At 47.6% G+C, this 19,667-nt stretch overlaps 2 protein-coding genes across 4 annotated transcripts in view; one reads left to right on the forward strand and one right to left on the reverse strand.

Moving 5' to 3' along the window:
* Nucleotides 1-15,439, forward strand: part of LOC109888325 (glucagon receptor) — a 33,119-nt gene extending 17,680 nt beyond the window's left edge. For 2 of the 3 annotated variants that reach the window (XM_031814353.1, XM_031814355.1), the window contains exons 10-13: nucleotides 9,913-10,001; nucleotides 10,777-10,921; nucleotides 13,154-13,195; nucleotides 13,536-15,439. In XM_031814353.1, coding sequence (XP_031670213.1) covers nucleotides 9,913-10,001; nucleotides 10,777-10,921; nucleotides 13,154-13,195; nucleotides 13,536-13,976 — 717 coding nt within the window. In that variant the 3' untranslated portion in view covers nucleotides 13,977-15,439. The remainder of the gene's footprint in view (nucleotides 1-9,912; nucleotides 10,002-10,776; nucleotides 10,922-13,153; nucleotides 13,196-13,535) is intronic. The other variant, XM_031814354.1, reaches the window with a different exon arrangement.
* On the reverse strand, nucleotides 14,685-16,823 carry LOC109886414 (keratin-associated protein 4-2-like). Its single transcript, XM_031813751.1, has 2 exons — nucleotides 16,786-16,823; nucleotides 14,685-15,381 (listed from the first exon to the last, which is right to left on the reverse strand). The coding sequence occupies exons 1-2, from the start codon at nucleotides 16,821-16,823 to the stop codon at nucleotides 14,685-14,687; spliced, it is 735 nt and encodes a 244-aa protein (XP_031669611.1).
* Nucleotides 16,824-19,667: the final 2,844 nt, after the last annotated feature.

The raw sequence follows: 19,667 nt of genomic DNA on the forward strand, positions 1-19,667 counted from the left end.
CATCGTTCAGAGATTACAGTGTGATCGGGTATTGGAGGTACATGAAGGACTGTATAGCCTCCCATCGTTCAGAGATTACAGTGTGATCGGGTATTGGAGGTACATGAAGGACTGTATAGCCTCCCATCGTTCAGAGATTACAGTGTGATCGGGTATTGGAGGTACATGAAGGACTGTATAGGCTCCCATCGTTCAGAGATTACAGTGTGATCGGGTATTGGAGGTACATGAAGGACTGTATAGCCTCCCATCGTTCAGAGATTACAGTGTGATCGGGTATTGGAGGTACATGAAGGACTGTATAGGCTCCCATCGTTCAGAGATTACAGTGTGATCGGATATTGGAGGTACATGAAGGACTGTATAGGCTCCCATCGTTCAGAGATTACAGTGTGATCGGGTATTGGAGGTACATGAAGGACTGTATAGGCTCCCATCGTTCAGAGATTACAGTGTGATCGGGTATTGGAGGTACATGAAGGACTGTAGAGCCTCCCATCGTTCAGAGATTACAGTGTGATCGGGTATTGGAGGTACATGAAGGACTGTATAGCCTCCCATTGTTCAGAGATTACAGTGTGATCGGGTATTGGAGGTACATGAAGGACTGTATAGGCTCCCATCGTTCAGAGATTACAGTGTGATCGGGTATTGGAGGTACATGTTGGACTGTATAGGCTCCCATCGTTCAGAGATTACAGTGTGATCGGATATTGGAGGTACATGAAGGACTGTATAGGCTCCCATCGTTCAGAGATTACAGTGTGATCGGGTATTGGAGGTACATGAAGGACTGTATAGCCTCCCATCGTTCAGAGATTACAGTGTGATCGGGTATTGGAGGTACATGAAGGACTGTATAGCCTCCCATCGTTCAGAGATTACAGTGTGATCGGGTATTGGAGGTACATGAAGGACTGTATAGCCTCCCATCGTTCAGAGATTACAGTGTGATCGGGAATTGGAGGTACATGAAGGACTGTATAGCTCCCATCGTTCAGAGATTACAGTGTGATCGGGTATTGGAGGTACATGAAGGACTGTATAGCCTCCCATCGTTCAGAGATTACAGTGTGATCGGGTATTGGAGGTACATGAAGGACTGTATAGGCTCCCATCGTTCAGAGATTACAGTGTGATCGGGTATTGGAGGTACATGAAGGACTGTATAGCCTCCCATCGTTCAGAGATTACAGTGTGATCGGGTATTGGAGGTACATGAAGGACTGTATAGTCTCCCATCGTTCAGAGATTACAGTTTGATCGGGTATTGGAGGTACATGAAGGACTGTATAGGCTCCCATCGTTCAGAGATTACAGTGTGATCGGGTATTGGAGGTACATGAAGGACTGTATAGCCTCCCATCGTTCAGAGATTACAGTGTGATCGGGTATTGGAGGTACATGAAGGACTGTATAGGCTCCCATCGTTCAGAGATTACAGTGTGATCGGGTATTGGAGGTACATGAAGGACTGTATAGCCTCCCATCGTTCAGAGATTACAGTGTGATCGGGTATTGGAGGTACATGAAGGACTGTATAGGCTCCCATCGTTCAGAGATTACAGTGTGATCGGGTATTGGAGGTACATGAAGGACTGTATAGGCTCCCATCGTTCAGAGATTACAGTGTGATCGGGTATTGGAGGCACATGAAGGACTGTATAGCCTCCCATCGTTCAGAGATTACAGTGTGATCGGGTATTGGAGGTACATGAAGGACTGTATAGGCTCCCATCGTTCAGAGATTACAGTGTGATCGGGTATTGGAGGTACATGAAGGACTGTATAGGCTCCCATCGTTCAGAGATTACAGTGTGATCGGGTATTGGAGGTACATGAAGGACTGTATAGCCTCCCATCGTTCAGAGATTACAGTGTGATCGGGTATTGGAGGTACATGAAGGACTGTATAGCCTCCCATCGTTCAGAGATTACAGTGTGATCGGGTATTGGAGGTACATGAAGGACTGTATAGCCTCCCATCGTTCAGAGATTACAGTGTGATCGGGTATTGGAGGTACATGAAGGACTGTATAGGCTCCCATCGTTCAGAGATTACAGTGTGATCGGGTATTGGAGGTACATGAAGGACTGTATAGGCTCCCATCGTTCAGAGATTACAGTGTGATCGGGTATTGGAGGTACATGAAGGACTGTATAGGCTCCCATCGTTCAGAGATTACAGTGTGATCGGGTATTGGAGGTACATGAAGGACTGTATAGGCTCCCATCGTTCAGAGATTACAGTGTGATCGGGTATTGGAGGTACATGAAGGACTGTATAGGCTCCCATCGTTCAGAGATTACAGTGTGATCGGGTATTGGAGGTACATGAAGGACTGTATAGCCTCCCATCGTTCAGAGATTACAGTGTGATCGGGTATTGGAGGTACATGAAGGACTGTATAGCCTCCCATCGTTCAGAGATTACAGTGTGATCGGGTATTGGAGGTACATGAAGGACTGTATAGGCTCCCATCGTTCAGAGATTACAGTGTGATCGGGTATTGGAGGTACATGAAGGACTGTATAGCCTCCCATCGTTCAGAGATTACAGTGTGATCGGGTATTGGAGGTACATGAAGGACTGTATAGCCTCCCATCGTTCAGAGATTACAGTGTGATCGGGTATTGGAGGTACATGAAGGACTGTATAGCCTCCCATCGTTCAGAGATTACAGTGTGATCGGGTATTGGAGGTACATGAAGGACTGTATAGGCTCCCATCGTTCAGAGATTACAGTGTGATCGGGTATTGGAGGTACATGAAGGACTGTATAGCCTCCCATCGTTCAGAGATTACAGTGTGATCGGGTATTGGAGGTACATGAAGGACTGTATAGGCTCCCATCGTTCAGAGATTACAGTGTGATCGGGTATTGGAGGTACATGAAGGACTGTATAGCCTCCCATCGTTCAGAGATTACAGTGTGATCGGGTATTGGAGGTACATGAAGGACTGTATAGCCTCCCATCGTTCAGAGATTACAGTGTGATCGGGTATTGGAGGTACATGAAGGACTGTATAGGCTCCCATCGTTCAGAGATTACAGTGTGATCGGGTATTGGAGGTACATGAAGGACTGTATAGGCTCCCATCGTTCAGAGATTACAGTGTGATCGGGTATTGGAGGTACATGAAGGACTGTATAGGCTCCCATCGTTCAGAGATTACAGTGTGATCGGGTATTGGAGGTACATGAAGGACTGTATAGCCTCCCATCGTTCAGAGATTACAGTGTGATCGGGTATTGGAGGTACATGAAGGACTGTATAGGCTCCCATCGTTCAGAGATTACAGTGTGATCGGGTATTGGAGGTACATGAAGGACTGTATAGGCTCCCATCGTTCAGAGATTACAGTGTGATCGGGTATTGGAGGTACATGAAGGACTGTATAGCCTCCCATCGTTCAGAGATTACAGTGTGATCGGGTATTGGAGGTACATGAAGGACTGTATAGGCTCCCATCGTTCAGAGATTACAGTGTGATCGGGTATTGGAGGTACATGAAGGACTGTATAGCCTCCCATCGTTCAGAGATTACAGTGTGATCGGGTATTGGAGGTACATGAAGGACTGTATAGCCTCCCATCGTTCAGAGATTACAGTGTGATCGGGTATTGGAGGTACATGAAGGACTGTATAGGCTCCCATCGTTCAGAGATTACAGTGTGATCGGGTATTGGAGGTACATGAAGGACTGTATAGCCTCCCATCGTTCAGAGATTACAGTGTGATCGGGTATTGGAGGTACATGAAGGACTGTATAGGCTCCCATCGTTCAGAGATTACAGTGTGATCGGGTATTGGAGGTACATGAAGGACTGTATAGGCTCCCATCGTTCAGAGATTACAGTGTGATCGGGTATTGGAGGTACATGAAGGACTGTATAGCCTCCCATCGTTCAGAGATTACAGTGTGATCGGGTATTGGAGGTACATGAAGGACTGTATAGGCTCCCATCGTTCAGAGATTACAGTGTGATCGGGTATTGGAGGTACATGAAGGACTGTATAGCCTCCCATCGTTCAGAGATTACAGTGTGATCGGGTATTGGAGGTACATGAAGGACTGTATAGGCTCCCATCGTTCAGAGATTACAGTGTGATCGGGTATTGGAGGTACATGAAGGACTGTATAGGCTCCCATCGTTCAGAGATTACAGTGTGATCGGGTATTGGAGGTACATGAAGGACTGTATAGGCTCCCATCGTTCAGAGATTACAGTGTGATCGGGTATTGGAGGTACATGAAGGACTGTATAGGCTCCCATCGTTCAGAGATTACAGTGTGATCGGGTATTGGAGGTACATGAAGGACTGTATAGCCTCCCATCGTTCAGAGATTACAGTGCTGTTGGCATTCAACTTTTAGTTTTTAGTTTAATTGTATTTGTTTACACAACAACACAATGTATAAAGGTGTGTGCAGGTTGGAAACACACAGAAACTGGCATTATATATATATATATATATACACACAACCGTTTGTTCATTCAGTTAAATGAATCATACAAAACACAGTTGATTCGTGTCGGTCCTCCTCCGTCTCCATTTGTGTGTTTTCATTTGATGTCCTGCTCCCCTACCACTGATCCTGACCTGGTATCTCCTACCACTGACCCTGACCTGGTATCTCCTACCACTGACCCTGACCTGGTATCTCCTACCACTGACCCTGACCTGGTATCTCCTACCACTGACCCTGACCTGGTATCTCCTACCACTGACCCTGACCTGGTATCTCCTACCACTGACCCTGACCTGGTATCTCCTACCACTGACCCTGACCTGGTATCTCCTACCACTGACCCTGACCTGATATCTCCTACCACTGACCCTGACCTTAAACAGGAAGACAGGGTATCTCCTACCACTGACCCTGACCTTAAACAGGAAGACAGGGTATCTCCTACCACTGACCCTGACCTTAAACAGGAAGACAGGGTATCTCCTACCACTGACCCTGACCTTAAACAGGAAGACAGGGTATCTCCTACCACTGAACCTGACCTGGTATCTCCTACCACTGACCCTGACCTTAAACAGGAAGACAGGGTATCTCCTACCACTGACCCTGACCTTAAACAGGAAGACAGGGTATCTCCTACCACTGACCCTGACCTTAAACAGGAAGACAGGGTATCTCCTACCACTGAACCTGACCTGGTATTTCCTACCACTGACCCTGACCTTAACCAGGAAGACAGGGTATCTCCTACCACTGACCCTGACCTTAACCAGGAAGACAGGGTATCTCCTACCACTGAACCTGACCTGGTATCTCCTACCACTGACCCTGACCTTAACCAGGAAGACAGGGTATCTCCTACCACTGACCCTGACCTTAACCAGGAAGACAGGATATCTCCTACCACTGACCCCAACCTTAACCAGGAAGACAGGGTATCTCCTACCACTGACCCTGACCTTAACCAGGAAGACAGTGTATCTCCTACCACTGACCCTGACCTTAAACAGGAAGACAGGGTATCTCCTACCACTGACCTTAATCATGAAGACAGTGTTGAAGGGTATCTCCTACCACTGACCTTAACCATGAAGACAGTGTGGAAGGGTATCTCCTACCACTGACCCTGAACTTAAACAGGAAGACAGGGTATCTCCTACCACTGACCTTAATCATGAAGACAGTGTTGAAGGGTATCTCCTACCACTGACCTTAACCATGTAGACAGTGTTGAAGGGTATCTCCTACCACTGACCTTAACCATGAAGACAGTGTTGAAGGGTATCTCCTACCACTGACCCTGACCTTAACCATGAAGACAGGGTATCTCCTACCACTGACCTTAACCATGAAGACAGTGTTGAAGGGTATCTCCTACCACTGACCCTGACCTTAAACATGAAGACAGTGTTGAAGGGTATCTCCTACCACTGACCCTGACCTTAAACATGAAGACAGTGTTGAAGGGTATCTCCTACCACTGACCCTGACCTTAAACATGAAGACAGTGTTGAAGGGTATCTCCTACCACTGACCCTGACCTTAAACATGAAGACAGTGTTGAAGGGTATCTCCTACCACTGACCCTGACCTTAAACATGAAGACAGTGTTGAAGGGTGTCTCCTACCAGTGACCCTGACCTTAACCAGGAAGACAGGGTATCTCCTACCACTGACCCTGACCTTAACCAGGAAGACAGGGTATCTCCTACCACTGACCCTGACCTTAAACAGGAAGACAGGGTATCTCCTACCACTGAGCCTGACCTTAAACAGGAAGACAGGGTATCTCCTACCACTGAGCCTGACTTTAAACAGGAAGACAGGGTATCTCCTACCACTGACCCTGACCTTAAACAGGAAGACAGGGTATCTCCTACCACTGAGCCTGACCTTAAACAGGAAGACAGGGTATCTCCTACCACTGAGCCTGACTTTAAACAGGAAGACAGGGTATCTCCTACCACTGACCCTGACCTTAACCATGAAGACAGTGTTGAAGGGTATCTCCTACCACTGAGCCTGACTTTAAACAGGAAGACAGGGTATCTCCTACCACTGAGCCTGACCTTAAACAGGAAGACAGGGTATCTCCTACCACTGAGCCTGACTTTAAACAGGAAGACAGGGTATCTCCTACCACTGACCCTGACCTTAACCATGAAGACAGTGTTGAAGGGTATCTCCTACCACTGACCTTAACCATGAAGACAGTGTTGAAGGGTATCGCCTACCACTGACCCTGACCTTAACCATGAAGACAGTGTTGAAGGGTATCTCCTACCACTGATGTTATGGTTTGATGTCCCGATGTTATGGTTTGATGTCCCGATGTTATGGTTTGATGTCCCGATGTTATGGTTTGATGTCCCGACCCCACTTTCCTAGCCCCTAACCACTCCAATGTGACCCTGGAGTTATTAATAGCCTCCTCCTGGAAGGGCTGACTGTATATAAGAGGGAGATTCGTCATGGCAGTTGTCATATCAGACAGACTCTCCAAGTCAACATACCACCTATATAGTAGGTCAGAATTCAACAGTCGATCTTTCCTCCATATCCGTTTGGGTGTTTGGATGAGGTTCTGACCCAGTTGGACCCCCTGCTGCCCCACCATGACCGCGGTGTTAACGAAAGGTCAGAACATGGGTTTATAGAAGAGGGAGATTTGTCACGGCAACCGTCACATCAGGGCTGAAACCCAAAGAGCACCACATCCAGTTCACTGTGTAGCGAACAGTGTGTCCCGAGTAGTTCACTGTGTAGGGAACAGTGTGTCATTTGGAACACCTCCTGCGTGTACCCCGAGTAGTTCACTGTGTAGGGAACAGTGTGCCCCGAGTAGTTCACTGTGTAGGGAACAGTGTGTCCCGAGTAGTTCACTGTGTAGGGAACAATGTGTCATTTGGAACACCTCCTGCGTGTACCCCGAGTGGTGCAGTGGTCTAAGGCACTGGATCTCAGTGCTAGCGGTGTCACTACAGACACTGGTTTGATTCCAGGATGTATGGTGATTGGGAGTCCCTTAGGGAGGTGCACAATTGTCCCGCCGTCGTCCGGGTTTGGCCTGAATAGGCCGTCATTGTAAATAAGAATGTGTTCTTAACTGACCTGCCTTGTTAAATAAAGGTTCCATAACACACACAGACAGACACCCCGAGTCGAGTCGAGTCGACATACTTTCCTAACATCAATCCGCTTCCTAAGTGGCTCTAGTTCCTGTACCTTACAGGAATTCCTGTGTTTGAGTATTCACAGAGACAGAGGTGGTGAGGTCACTTCCTGCTTTGCTGTTTTACGTAGCCCGTGACAACACAACGCCACTCCCTCACCTCTTTATCCCGGTCTGTTTGGTTTAGGACACTCGTTTGAGTCAACGTCAGAGGACATAGTTGTGTCTGTTCACGTAGCCCTCAACATGCTAGCCTGATGGTCCTAGGTTTGGACTGTCGTGTCAACTCCTATTTAAACATGTTAGCCTGATGGTCCTAGATCTGTTAGGACTGTCGTGTCAACTCCTATTTAAACATGTTAGCCTGATGGTCCTAGATCTGTTAGGACTGTCGTGTCAACTCCTATTTAAACATGCTAGCCTGATGGTCCTAGATCTGTTAGGACTGTCGTGTCAACTCCTATTTAAACATGCTAGCCTGACGGTCCTAGATCGGTTTGGACTGTCGTGTCAACTCCTATTTAAACATGCTAGCCTGACGGTCCTAGATCGGTTTGGACTGTCGTGTCAACTCCTATTTAAACATGCTAGCCTGTCATGTCAACTCCTATTTAAACATGCTAGCCTGACGGTCCTAGATCTGTTAGGACTGTCGTGTCAACTCCTATTTAAACATGCTAGCCTGACGGTCCTAGATCGGTTTGGACTGTCGTGTCAACTCCTATTTAAACATGCTAGCCTGTCGTGTCAACTCCTATTTAAACATGCTAGCCTGACGGTCCTAGATCGGTTTGGACTGTCGTGTCAACTCCTATTTAAACATGCTAGCCTGTCGTGTCAACTCCTATTTAAGCGTGTTAGCCATGACAAGGAGCATATGAGTTGACTATGCTGCAGCACAACGTGTCTGTAACCAAGGCTACGGTCTGGATTCAGTGCCATTAGCGGTAAATCAGTGTTGTAGCACGTTTGACATTGAAAGTTAATTTCCTACTGAGCCGATATGTGCAGCGTTTACCGTTTACCGTTTACCGTGAATTCAGTCTCCGCAATCGTGGAAGCATTGCCTTTAAAAGGTGCATAGCCATCAATCGTGGAAGCACTGCCTTTAAAAGGTGCATAGCCATCAATCGTGGAAGCATTGCCTTTAAAAGGTGCATAGCCATCAATCGTGGAAGCATTGCCTTTATAAGGTGCATAGCCATCAATCGTGGAAGCATTGCCTTTAAAAGGTGCATAGCCATCAATCGTGGAAGCATTGCCTTTAAAAGGTGCATAGCCAACAATCGTGGAAGCATTGCCTTTAAAAGGTGCATAGCCATCAATCGTGGAAGCATTGCCTTTAAAAGGTGCATAGCCATCAATCGTGGAAGCATTGCCTTTAAAAGGTGCATAGCCATCAATCGTGGAAGCATTGCCTTTATAAGGTGCATAGCCATCAATCGTGGAAGCATTGCCTTTAAAAGGTGCATAGCCATCAATCGTGGAAGCATTGCCTTTAAAAGGTGCATAGCCATCAATCGTGGAAGCATTCCCTTTAAACGGTGCATAGCCATCAATCGTGGAAGCATTGCCTTTAAAAGGTGCATAGCCATCAATCGTGGAAGCATTCCCTTTAAACGGTGCATAGCCATCAATCGTGGAAGCATTGCCTTTAAAAGGTGCATAGCCATCAATCGTGGAAGCATTGCCTTTAAAAGGTGCATAGCCATCAATCATGGAAGCATTGCCTTTAAAAGGTGCATAGCCATCAATCGTGGAAGCATTGCCTTTAAAAGGTGCATAGCCATCAAAGCGCGGTCAGATTGACTCCCGTCCTAAGATTGTTTGGGATTTATTTTATTTGAACCTTTAATTAACAAGGCAAGTCAGTTAAGAACAAATTCTTATTTACAATGACGGTGTACCCCGGCCAAACCGTAACCTGGACGATGCTGGGCCAATTGTGTGCCGCCCTATGATCTTACAATATGTACACTCACAGAAAAAAGGGTCCCATAAGGGTTCTTCGGCTGTGCCCATAGGAGAACCCTTTTTGGTTCCAGGTAGTACCCTTTTTGGTTCCAGGTAGAACCCTTTTGGGTTCCATGTACAACCCTCTGTGTAAAGGGGTTCTACCTAGAACCAAAAATGGTTCTTCAAAAGGGTTCTGCTAAAAAAAAATCTAAGAATGGAGTGCTACGGAGCTCTTTGCAAACCCACCACTGTTCTGTTCTGCGTGTTGACAAGTCGTCACTTGTTTCTGACTTCCTGTTCTTTACAGATTAACTTCCTGATCTTCATCCACATAATAAAGATCCTGGTGTCCAAACTGAGGGCTCACCAGATGAGATACTCCGACTACAAGTTCCGGTGAGCTCTTTCTTTCTTTCTTTCTTTCTTTCACAATGAAAACCCTTTCCTCTGTTTATAATATCATCAACCTAATCTCAGCTCTCTCTCTTCCTCTCTCTCTCCCCCTCTCCCTGCAACTCTCTAACATTCTCTCTCCCTCCTCCCCCTCTCCCCCCTCTCTCTCCCCCCTCTCTCTCTCCCTCCTCCCTCCCTTCCCTATCCCCTCTCTCTCTCTCTCTCTCTCTCTCTCTCTCTCTCTCCCTCCTCCCTCCCTTCCCTATCCCCTCTCTCTCTCTCTCTCTCTCTCTCTCTCCCTCCTCCCTCCCTCCCTTCCCTCTCCCTCTCTCTCTCTCTCCCACCCTCTGCATTCTCCCTCCCCTTTCCCTCTCTTTCTCTCTCTCTCCCTCCCTCTCTCCCTCCCCTCTCTCTCTCCCTCCCCTCTCCCTCTCTCTTTCCCTCCCTCCCTCCCCCTCTCCCCTCTCTCTCTCTCCCTCCCTCCCTCTCCCCTCTCTCTCTCTCTCTCTCTCTCTCTCTCTCTCTCTCTCTCTCTCTCTCTCTCTCTCACTCCCCACCCTCCCCTCTCCCTCCCTCTCTCTTTCCCTCCCCTCTCCCCTTCTCTCTCTCTCCCTCCCGTCTCCCCTCTCTCTCTCTCTCTCTCTCCCTCCATCCCTCCGCTCTCCCTCCCCTCTCCCCTCTCTCTCTCCCACCCTCCCAACTCACCCTCCTCCTCTCCCTCCCCTCTCCCCTCTCCCCTCTCTCTCTCCCTCCCCTCTTCCTCCCCTCTCTCTCCTAGGTTGGCTAAGTCTACCCTAACCCTGATCCCTCTACTAGGGATACACTTGGTGGTGTTTGTCTTCGTGACAGATGAGTCCACCAAGGCCACCATCACCCTGCGTCTCACCAAACTCTTCATCGACCTCTTCTTCACCTCCTTCCAGGTCAGACACACACACACACACACAGATGCACACACACACACAGATGCACACACACACACACACACACACACACACTTGGAATCATGGGGTTGCTTCTCAGCCAAGGGACTGGTCTCACTGACAATTTTGCCTAAGAACACAGCCATGAATAAAGAATGGTACCAACACATCCTCCGAGAGCAACTTCTCCCAACCATCCAGGAACAGTTTGGTGACGAACAAGGCCTTTTCCAGCATGATGGAGCACTTTGCCATAAGGCAAAAGTGGTAACTAAGTGGCTCGGGGAACAAAACATCGATATTTTGGGTCCATGGCCAGGAAACTCCCCAGACCTTTTTCCCATTGAAAACTTGTGGTCAATCCTCAGGAGGCGGGTGGACAAACAAAAACCGACAAATTCTGACAAATTCCAAGCATTGATTATGCAAGAATGGGCTGCCATCAGTCAGGATGTGGCCCAGAAGTTAATTGACCGCATGCCATGGCAGATTGCAGAGGTCTTGAAAAAGAAGGGTCAACACTGCAAATATTGACTCTGCATCAACTTCATGTAATTGTCAGTAAAAGCCTTTGACACTTATGAAATGCTTGTAAATATACTTCAGTATCCATAGTAACATCTAACAAAAATATCTAAAGACACTGAAGCAGCAAACTTTGTGGAAATTAATATTTGTGTCATTCTCAAAACTTTTGGCCACGACTGTAGAGCCCGAGACACAGAACACAGCTTTCCCTCCTCTGTTCCATTGTGTTCTGTTCCATTCCATTCCACTGTTCCATTCCATTCCACTGTTCCATTCCATTCCACTGTTCCATTGTGTTCTGTTTCATTCCATTCCACTGTTCTATTCCATTCCACTGTTCCATTCCATTCCACTGTTCCATTCCAAGGTATTTGTGTAACGTTGACATACAGAGCCTGTCTGAAAGTAAGAAGGAGTCTGTTTTCTCTGGAGCCGTACTCAAGTCTCAGTCAGAGATCACACAGTAGAAGCCTGTGTGCAGTATTGAGTTGTGACAGTGACACTAACACCCCTCTACATCTGAGAGAAACACAGAGAGAGAGAGACTCAGTGAAACAGACTGAGGGAGAGAGAGAGACACACAAACATTGAGAAACACAGAGAGAAAATGAACAGTGACTCTAACAGTCCTGTACATCTGAGAAAAACACAGAGAAAGATAGAGAGAGAGAGTGAGAGTGAGAGAGTGAGACTGTAGGGATGGTGCCAGGTTTCCTCCAGACATTCAGGCCAAAGAGTTTTATCTTGGTTTCATCAGACCAGAGAATCCTTTAGGTGCCTTTGGGCAAACTTGAAGCGGGCTGTCATGTGCCTTTCACTGAGGAGTTGCTTCAGTCTGGCCACTCTAACGTAAAGGCCTGATTGGTGATGCTGCAAAGATGGTTTTCCTTCTAGAAGGTTCTCCCATCACCATAGAGGAACTCTGAAGCTCTGTCAAAGTGACCATCGGGTTCTTGGTCACCTCCCTGACCAAGGTCCTTCTGCCCAGATTGCTCAGTTTGGCCTGGCGGCCAGCTCTAGGAAGAGTCTTGGTGGTTCAGAACTTCTTCCATTTAAGAATGATGGAGGCCACTGTGTTCTTGGGGACCTTCAATGCTGCAGACATTTTCTTGGTACCCTTCCCCAGATCTGTGCCTCGACACAATCCTGTCTCGGCGCTCCATGGACAACTCCTTTGACCTCATGGCTTGGTTTTTGCTCTGACGTGCACTGTCAACTGTGGGACCTTTTATAGACTGGTGTGTGCCTTTCCAAATCATGTTCAATAAATTTAATTTAACACAGGTGGACTCCAATCAAGTTGTAGAAACATCTCAAAGATGATCAATGGAAACAGGATGCACCTGAGCTCAATTTCTAGTCTCATAGCGAAAGGGTCTGAATAAATATGTAAATGTCATATTTCAGTTTCTTATTTTTTTTTATTGCCAACATTTCTAAAAAACGTTTTTGCTTTGTCATTATGGGGTATTGTGATGTCATTATGGGGTATTGTGATGTCATTCTTGGGTATTGTGATGTCATTATGGGGTATTGTGATGTCATTATGGGGTATTGTGATGTCATTATGGGGTATTGTGTGTAGATTGATGAGGATGTTTTAAAATGGATTTAATCCATTTTAGAATAAGCATGTAACGTAACAAAATGTTACGTTACAAAAAATGGTTGTGTGTGTTGACTCAGATCTTGGTGTTTCTACAGGGTCTTCTGGTAGCTATCTTATACTGCTTTGTCAACAAAGAGGTAAGACCTCTTCTCCTCCTCTTATTCTAAACTTGGTCTCACATTTACCTGAACAACTCTCAATTTAACGTGAACATCACACATAACATCTCTCTCTCTCTCTCTCTCTCTCTCTCTCTCTCTCTCTCTCTCTCTCTATCTCTCTCTCTCTCTCTCTCTCTCTCTTTCTCTCTTTCTCTCTTTCTCTCTTTATCTCTCTCTCACCCTCTCTCTCTCTCTCCCTTCCTCCACACCCTTTTCTCTCTCCCTCTCCCCCTCTCCCCCTCTCTCCCTCTCCCCCTCTCCCCCTCTCCCCCTCTCTCCCTCTCCCCCTCTCTCCCTCTCCCCCTCTCCCCCCAAGGTCCAGTCAGAGATCCTGAAGAAGTGGAAGCGTTGGAAGCTGGGTCGTAACATCGAGGAGGAGTACCGCCACACCTATAGCCAGACGCCCCACCTCAACACTAAGAGCAGCAGCCTGCTGGGTCACGACCCCTCGCACCCCTCCTCAATGCTCCTCCACCCCCACCTCCCCGACATCACCACCTCCTCCCCTGCTCCCCCTGGCCAGGGCCCAGGCTGCTCCCCAGAGGAGAAGCACCTCCTGGTGGTGAGCTGTCAGAATGGCATGGGGCGGAGCAGGAAGAACACAGGGTCGTCCATGCAGTTCCCCTCCCTACCACGTGAGGGCACCATCAGCTGTAGTCACACACTGATAGAGGATCATATGGATGAAATCTGCTTGACGGACAGGGTGTCAGAGTGTTACGAGGCTCCTAGAGGAAATGCAGAGAGCCACCTCTGAGACTGGAGAGGATGGGGAAGATTAATGACGTAACACCCTGGTAACTACAGTAGAGACTGGAGAGGACGGGGAAGATTAATGACGTAACACCCTGGTAACTACAGTAGAGACTGGAGAGGACGGGGAAGATTAATGACGTAACACCCTGGTAACTACAGTAGAGACTGGAGAGGACGGTGAAGATTAATGACGTAACACCCTGGTAACTACAGCAGAGACTGGAGAGGACGGGGAAGATTAATGACGTAACACCCTGGTAACTACAGCAGAGACTGGAGAGGACGGGGAAGATTAATGACGTAACACCCAGGTAACACTCTGGAGCTGGGCAGTGTGTTTCAGGAGAGGTGTGTTTCTCAATGGCCGTCACCCTGGACCTATGTTAATGAGCGAGATGGCCTTGACAGACCCAGGACCAGTGTGTGTCTCAATGTTCGTATCGTCACCCTGAAACAGTGTTAGTGGGAGAGAGAGACACCTACTCGACCCTCTCCAATCCACAGCCAAATGAGAGAAACATAGAACAAGCTAGACCTACCATGTTGGACCCCACTGACCCAGACCAGCCCTCCCATGTTGGACCCCTCTGACCCAGACCAGCCCTCCCATGTTGGACCCCTCTGACCCAGACCAGACCTCCCTCTGACGTCCTATGACAGTGGATGTCCTGCGAGTCACATGGATTGATATGTGTTTTCTCTTCAACAGTCAAACAGACAGCATGGACTCACTGCTGCAGGACTCACTGCTGCAGGTCTCACTGCTGCTGCAGGACTCACTGCTGCAGGACTCACTGCTGCAGGACTCACTGCTGCAGGACTCACTGCTGCAGGACTCACTGCTGCAGGTCTCACTGTTGCAGGTCTCACTGTTGTAGGACTCACTGCTGCAGGAGTCACTGCTGCAGGACTCACTGCTGCAGGACTCACTGCTGCAGGACTCACTGTTGCTGCAGGACTCACTGCTGCTGCAGGACTCACTGCTGCAAGACTCACTGCTGCAGGTCTCACTGTTGCAGGTCTCACTGCTGCAGGACTCACTGCTGCAGGTCTCACTGCTGCAGGACTCACTGTTGCTGCAGGACTCACTGTTGCAGGACTCACTGCTGCAGGTCTCACTGCTGCAGGACTCACTGCTGCTGCAGGTCTCACTGCTGCAGGTCTCACTGCTGCAGGTCTCGCTGCTGCAGGACTCACTGTTGCAGGACTCACTGTTGCAGGACTCACTACTGCAGGACTCACTGTTGCAGGACTCACTACTGCATGTCTCACTGTAGCAGGACTCACTGTTGCAGGACTCACTGTTGCAGGACTCACTGTTGCAGGTCTCACTGTAGCAGGACTCACTGTTGCAGGACTCACTGCTACAGGACTCACTGTTGCAGGACTCACTGTTGCAGGACTCACTGTTGCATGTTCACAAAGCCAAAAAGGAGAAGAATAAAAACAACTTCCAAAGCTAAATGTGTAAAATAATACCCAGAAACCTCAAGTTGCTAAATACAGGGTCTTAGCTTTAGCCTCTGGTATATGTTGTTGTTGTTGTTGTTATTATTGTTGTTGTGTTAAATTGTGATGTGTTTTCTGGTACTGGAGACAGTACAGGCAGAATGAACTGGGCATTCAAACAACACCAACAAAAAAACAGGTCACATGACTAACAGGACGACCAGATAAACAGGTCACATGACTAACAGGACGACCAGATAAACAGGTCACATGACTAACAGGACGACCAGATAAACAGGTCACATGACTAACAGGACGACCAGATAAACAGGTCACATGACTAACAGGACGACCAGATAAACAGGTCACATGACTAACAGGACGACCAGATAAACAGGTCACATGACTAACAGGACGACCAGATAAACAGGTCACATGACTAACAGGACGACCAGATAAACAGGTCACATGACTAACAGGACGACCAGATAAACAGGTCACATGACTAACAGGACGACCAGATAAACAGGTCACATGACTAACAGGACGACCAGATAAACAGGTCACATGACTAACAGGACGACCAGATAAACAGGTCACATGACTAACAGGACGACCAGATAAACAGGTCACATGACTAACAGGACGACAAGATAAACAGGTCACATGACTAACAGGACGACCAGATAAACAGGTCACATGACTAACAGGACGACCAGATAAACAGGTCACATGACTAACAGGACGACCAGATAAACAGGTCACATGACTTACAGGACGACCAGATAAACAGGTCACATGACTAACAGGACGACCAGATAAACAGATGAAATCATCATAGAACAAACAACACCAATACATGAATACATATTCATAGCCTTCATAGTTATTTGTAAAGCTTTGATGAGATACCCCCTTGACCTTGCTGTTCATTCTGGTTGGATGACGAGAGAGAGAGAGAGAGAGAGGTGAGAGAGAGAGGGGGGATGAGAGAGGGGGGGGGGTGAAAGAGAGAGGGGGGGAGAGATAGAGAGAGAGGGGGGGAGAGAAAGAGGGGGGGGAGAGAGAGAGAGAGAGAGAGGGGGGGAGAGAAAGAGGGGGGGAGAGAGAGAGAGAGAGAGAGGGGGAGAGAGAGAGAGAGAGAGAGAGAGAGGAGGGGGGAGAGAGAGAGAGGGGGGGAGAGAGAGAGAGAGAGAGAGAGAGAGAGGGGGGGGAGAGAGAGAGAGATTAAGAGAGTTGTAGATCAGTTCAACCTGAGTTTGTATAGGGCCAGAGAGATAGACTGCTTCCCCAATGGCACCCTATTCCCTATATAGTGCTAGTTGGGACTCGGCCAGAGGCAGCATTCCTGTAGAGTTAACCCCAGTGTAAGGTCACCACCGCTGGGTTCTACCCCCATAGTGGCCCCCTGACCTGAGGACCAGGACAGGACCATGAAAACCATGTATTTAAAGTATGGCAGCCATGTTAGCGACCCAATACATTGGGGATATACATAACACCTACGTCTATAATTAGAACAAAATTGATTGACACAGCTAACGGAGCTGACACAGATAACGGAGCTGACACAGCTAACGGAGCTGACACAGATAACAGAGCTGACACAGATAACGGAGCTGACACAGATAACGGAGCTGACAGATAACGGGGCTGACACAGATAACGGAGCTGACACAGATAACAGAGCTGACACAGATAACGGAGCTGACACAGATAACGGAGCTGACACAGATAACAGAGCTGACACAGATAACGGAGCTGACACAGATAACGGAGCTGACACAGATAACAGAGCTGACAGATAACGGAGCTGACACAGATAACGGAGCTGACAGATAACGGGGCTGACACAGATAACGGAGCTGACACAGATAACGGAGCTGACACAGCTAACGGAGCTGACACAGATAACAGAGCTGACACAGATAACGGAGCTGACACAGATAACGGAGCTGACAGATAACGGGGCTGACACAGATAACGGAGCTGACACAGATAACAGAGCTGACACAGATAACGGAGCTGACACAGATAACGGAGCTGACACAGATAACAGAGCTGACACAGATAACGGAGCTGACACAGATAACAGAGCTGACACAGATAACGGAGCTGACACAGATAACGGAGCTGACACAGATAACGGATACAGCTAGTGATAATAATGTTCATGGTGATGTTGATAATGTTGTTGACGGTGATGATGAAGATGGTGGTGATGATGATGATGAAGATGGTGGTGATGATGATGATGTTGATGATGGTGGTGGTGATGATGAAGATAATGATGGTGATGATAATGATGGTGATGATGATGATGATGATGATGATGTTGATGATGGTGGTGATGATCTTGATGATGATAATAATGATGGTGTGATACTGTTGATTATCATCACATTCTATACATTAATGTAAAGCCACCAATTTCAGAATGTTATAATTTTTTCTTCTTCCCGAACACAACAGAAGGTTTACGACCTGGAAGATCTGACTTCATATTCCACTTGTGAGTTGTTAGTGTTGTAATCGTGACAAGTGTGTTATTTTTTAGAAGATGGGATCAGAAAGTAGAAGAAAAGACAGTGGTTTTCTTCATTCAGTCTGGCTACTATATATATTGTACATGTTAATAATGCAGGACTGGACTGGGTCTATCTAATGTTTTCATCATTAGACGCATCATTATTATTGTGTAGAAACCCCTGGTTTAGAGGGGCCAGCCCATCTGGCATTTACACCAAACCCCTGGTTTAGACAGGCCCACTGGGCTGAAGAGGGGCCAGCCCATCTGGCATTTACACCAAACCCCTGGTTTAGACAGGCCCACTGGGCTGAAGAGGGGCCAGCCCATCTGGCATTTACACCAAACCCCTGGTTTAGACAGGCCCACTGGGCTGAAGAGGGGCCAGCCCATCTGGCATTTACACCAAACCCCTGGTTTAGACAGGCCCACTGGGCTGAAGAGGGGCCATCCCCATCTGGCATTTACACCAAACCCCTGGTTTATACAGGCCCACTGGGCTGAAGAGGGGCCAGCCCATCTGGCATTTACACCAAACCCCTGGTTTAGACAGGCCCCACTGGGCTGAAGAGGGGCCAGCCCATCTGGCATTTACACCAATGCACCAGCTCTCTCTGTTCAACTCTTCAAGAAAATGTGTTTTTTTGTCGTCGTGTTTAAACTAGTCTTTTTGCCGTGCATGTAAATGAATGTTAATATAATAATCTGTAATGGGTTTGAGCCAATGGTAAACAGTATCAGAGCTGTGTGTCACATGAGGTCACTGCGTTCAGTTACAGTATGTGTTCCCTCCCCGCCTCCCCCTACTGAGGGAATGACCCTACTCTATGGCGATAGAAGACCTATATCAAGGCCACACGGGGGAGTACAGAGTAGACCTGGGTTCAAATATTATTTGATTTATTTCCGTATGCTTTAGGTTGTGCTTCATTGAGTTTGCCTGGGAACGGTTGGAACAATGAAATGGTCTGAAAATTGCAAACCGTGTCCATCTTGCACTCCAGACAGACACAATGACGTGGTCAAAGTGTTGGAAAGAAAACAAAATACTATTTTAACGGTTTCAGGTCACCATGGTCACCACCTATTCAAACTTTGGAACCATTATATAATGAAGTGATAAGGAGGAGGTGGTATACGGCCATTATATAATGAAGTGATAAGGAGGAGGTGTGGTATACGGCCATTATATAATGAAGCGATAAGGAGGTGGTGTGGTATACGGCCATTATATAATGAAGCGATAAGGAGGAGGTGTGGTATACGGCCATTATATAATGAAGTGATAAGGAGGAGGTGTGGTATACGGCCATTATATAATGAAGCGATAAGGAGGAGGTGTGGTATATGGCCATTATATAATGAAGCAATAAGGAGGAGGTGTGGTATACGGCCATTATATAATGAAGCGATAAGGAGGTGTGGTATACGGCCATTATATACTGAAGCGATAAGGAGGAGGTGTGGTATACGGCCATTATACCACGGCTACGGGCTGTTCTTAGTCACAACGCAGAGGCTGCTGAGGGGAGGACGGCTCATAATAAAGGCTGGAACGGAGCGAATGGAACGGCTTTACACCGTGTGTTCGATGTGTTTGATACCATCCCACCTATTCCACTCCAGCCATTAACACAAGCCCGTCCTCCCAAATGAAGGCGCCACCAACCTCCTGTGCTGGATACAGCCCTTAGCCGTGGTACATCGGCCGTATAC

Source organism: Oncorhynchus kisutch, unplaced genomic scaffold (assembly GCF_002021735.2).
Source record: "Oncorhynchus kisutch isolate 150728-3 unplaced genomic scaffold, Okis_V2 Okis06b-Okis10b_hom, whole genome shotgun sequence".
Lineage (NCBI taxonomy): Eukaryota > Metazoa > Chordata > Actinopteri > Salmoniformes > Salmonidae > Oncorhynchus > Oncorhynchus kisutch.

Excerpts from the sequence above, each read along its gene's own strand:
- LOC109886414 (XM_031813751.1), bottom strand. The coding sequence starts at position 16,823 with ATGGGGGTAGAACCCAGCGGTGGTGACCTTACACTGGG. Across the intron at positions 15,382-16,785 it reads GGTGGTGACCTTACACTGGG|TGAGTCCTGCAACAGTGAGT; the intron begins GTTAACTCTACA and ends AACATGCAACAG.